Source organism: Erpetoichthys calabaricus, chromosome 4, assembly GCF_900747795.2.
Source record: "Erpetoichthys calabaricus chromosome 4, fErpCal1.3, whole genome shotgun sequence".
Taxonomy (NCBI): Eukaryota; Metazoa; Chordata; class Cladistia; order Polypteriformes; family Polypteridae; genus Erpetoichthys; species Erpetoichthys calabaricus.
The window spans coordinates 305648354-305650972 of NC_041397.2; the positions used below are offsets into that span (position 1 = coordinate 305648354).

Genomic DNA, 2619 nt, shown 5'->3' on the forward strand with positions numbered 1-2619 from the left:
TCAAGATGAAAATATTGTTAAAAAGAAAACAAAATACATTATTCCAATAAAACTGCTTGGTACATTTTAATATACCAAACTTAGTTTTCTAATTTCTACATTTTTCCCAAAACACAGAATTTGACAAATTAACAGTTCACTTAATTAGCCCAGGAGTCCAATTAAAAATAGAAGCTGGTTGGAACAAAAACCTGCAGCCACAGTGGGCCCCCAGGACCGATATTGAGAACCCCTGCTTTAGATAGCTAGATTGATAGCACTCAGTTCTGTCTTCCACTACTACCTCCAGTGGGGCCAGAGAGCATCCCATAATTGAGCCTTCCTTCTTAATCACTTTGTTGATTCGGTGGGCTTCTTCTGAAGTGATGTTACCGGCCCAGAAAATCACAGTGACCCTCTCAGAGTTACAGAACATGTCAAGGATATCACTACCCACGTTCAACCAAATAAATATGTTTCTTGTACTGTATACCTTTATTTTCAACAAAGGTAGATAAATCAATGGTGATTTACAGATGCCTGATTTCTTTTCCCAGTAAACAGTCTGTGGATGCAAACCTTTATTTCCTTGTTACGGAAACTGTAGATGATGGGATTCAGCATGGGTGGTAGTACATTTCCAACAATGACCATTGCATTATAGGCTTCTGTTGATAGCTTTACTCCAGCTCCTGGCAATAAATATGATAGTAATAATGGAATATAAAACAGTCCAACCACAAGGAGATGGGTTAGACAGGTGCTGAAGACTTTCTTCTTTCCCTCAGCTGATGATATCATTATTGCTGCCAGCACCACTCGGCTGTAAGTAAATAGAAGTAGTCCTAATGGGACGACACCGGTTGTAAAAACTGCAGCAGACAGAAAAGATAAATACTTGGGGTTTTGGTTGCAAGCAATATGAACCATTGTAGAATAATCACAGAAGCAATACGGAAGGATATTGGTTTGACAGAAAGAAAGTTCTCCAACAAAAAACAGGAAAGGGGATTTGAAAATAAGTCCAAAAATATTCATAATTAAAACACTGTAACCAACAGTTTTATTAGTAATGAGTGAGGGATATCTCAAGGGATACAGAACAGCTACATAGCGATCAATTGCCATAAATGCCAAAAGTAAGGCCTCCATCTCATCTATATGGAAAACAATAAACATCTGCAACACACAGGCTGCATATGGCACTGAGGAGTCAAAGAGAAGGATGGAAAACATTTTTGGAATGAGGACAATAGTGTTGGTCAAGTCTATTGTAGCTAAAGTAACAATATAAAGATACATGGGTGCATGGAGATGACGGTTTGCTATTATCACCGTAATTACAAGTAGATTTCCAAACATGGATGTGAAGAATATTAATGTAAGTGCAGAAATAATACCACTTCTCTGGTCAGATCGAATCTCACAGTGCAGAATAAATTCTGATACACTGATGGATGTGTTGCTCATCTTTGTACTTCCTGTAATAAATAAAAAATTGTTAAATATTTGGTCACAAATATATTAACAAAAATACATTTATATCATTAAATTTGTATTATGATGGGAAAGTGGCTTTTAAACACGACAAGAAAGTGGAAATTTGACTATGAGTCCACCTTAGCCATAACAATTCAGACAGGAGAACAAAAAAGAACCAATTATGAGAATCATTTTCTTTATTCTGGCTTCATTCTTACACAAGTGGCAATGACTGGGAACATAAAGTGTTCAATTTCAAATATAGTCAATAAAGTAGAGTCCATAAAAAGGTTAGACATGAACTTTTTCCAACATCTGACACCAACAATGAGAAACATGCTGAGCCTAAGCAGACATTAAATCAAAACAAACAAAAATAAATCTCCGCACTACATATAGTATGACCTCCAATATCTAATTAGTCCAGGATGACTGAAACACCCCATGTCAACTCTCTTGTTAAAACATTTCTGGTATTGAAGTTTACGTCATGTTTTTTTTAATTCTTTAACACATCTTGTGGTGTATGTATACGCCTCAGCACAAGATCACTCAAGAAGTCAGGATATCAGTTGTCAAAGCCAAAACAAAATCAAAAATCAAAATCAAAACAAGAGTTTTAAAATGAGGGGTTTTTCTTTTAGAGTTACCAGTGATATCAGATAGAGATGACACATTAACCTTTAATGGCATCATAATATTTTTACTTCATTAACCCTTAACTACTTATGCTGGTGTATTTTGTACACCAATCTCAGTTATGTTTGTCCCACGACCTTTCACTTGAACCTACTGGCAGCATCCACCATCTCTCTGCTTGATTCACTATAAGCACAGTGTCACAATGGTTTTCCTCCAGTGTGCCCCCAGACAGTTTTATGAGTGGATGCACAGTCGCAAGTTCCATATGGTGCATTTAGTAAACCCTGCAGGTACTTATGTATGTATGACAACGATGAGACGTTCTTTGCAGACAAAGTCATTCCAAGAAGAACATTCAAGAACTGAAGTGAAATGTGATACATGTGCAAATCCTGCAATGGATGAAAGTGTGACGGGTGACAAATGAGCAATGGAGAAGCGGATCAAGTTTATTTTCAGATAGTCCTAGACTGTGTCATACTATTCAGTAATATGGTATTAAATTACATTACATGT

The 2619-nt window shown here is 36.5% G+C and overlaps 1 protein-coding gene across 1 annotated transcript; it reads right to left on the bottom strand.

Annotated features, from left to right (window-relative positions):
• Nucleotides 1-498: 498 nt before the first annotated feature.
• Nucleotides 499-1449, bottom strand: LOC114641219 (olfactory receptor 1E5-like). Its single transcript, XM_028790306.2, has one exon. It carries the CDS (start codon nt 1447-1449, stop codon nt 499-501), a length of 951 nt encoding a protein of 316 aa, XP_028646139.2.
• Between the last annotated feature and the right edge of the window lie 1170 nt (nt 1450-2619).

Excerpts from the sequence above, each read along its gene's own strand:
- LOC114641219 (XM_028790306.2), bottom strand. The coding sequence starts at position 1,449 with ATGAGCAACACATCCATCAGTGTATCAGAATTTATTCTGCACTGTGAG.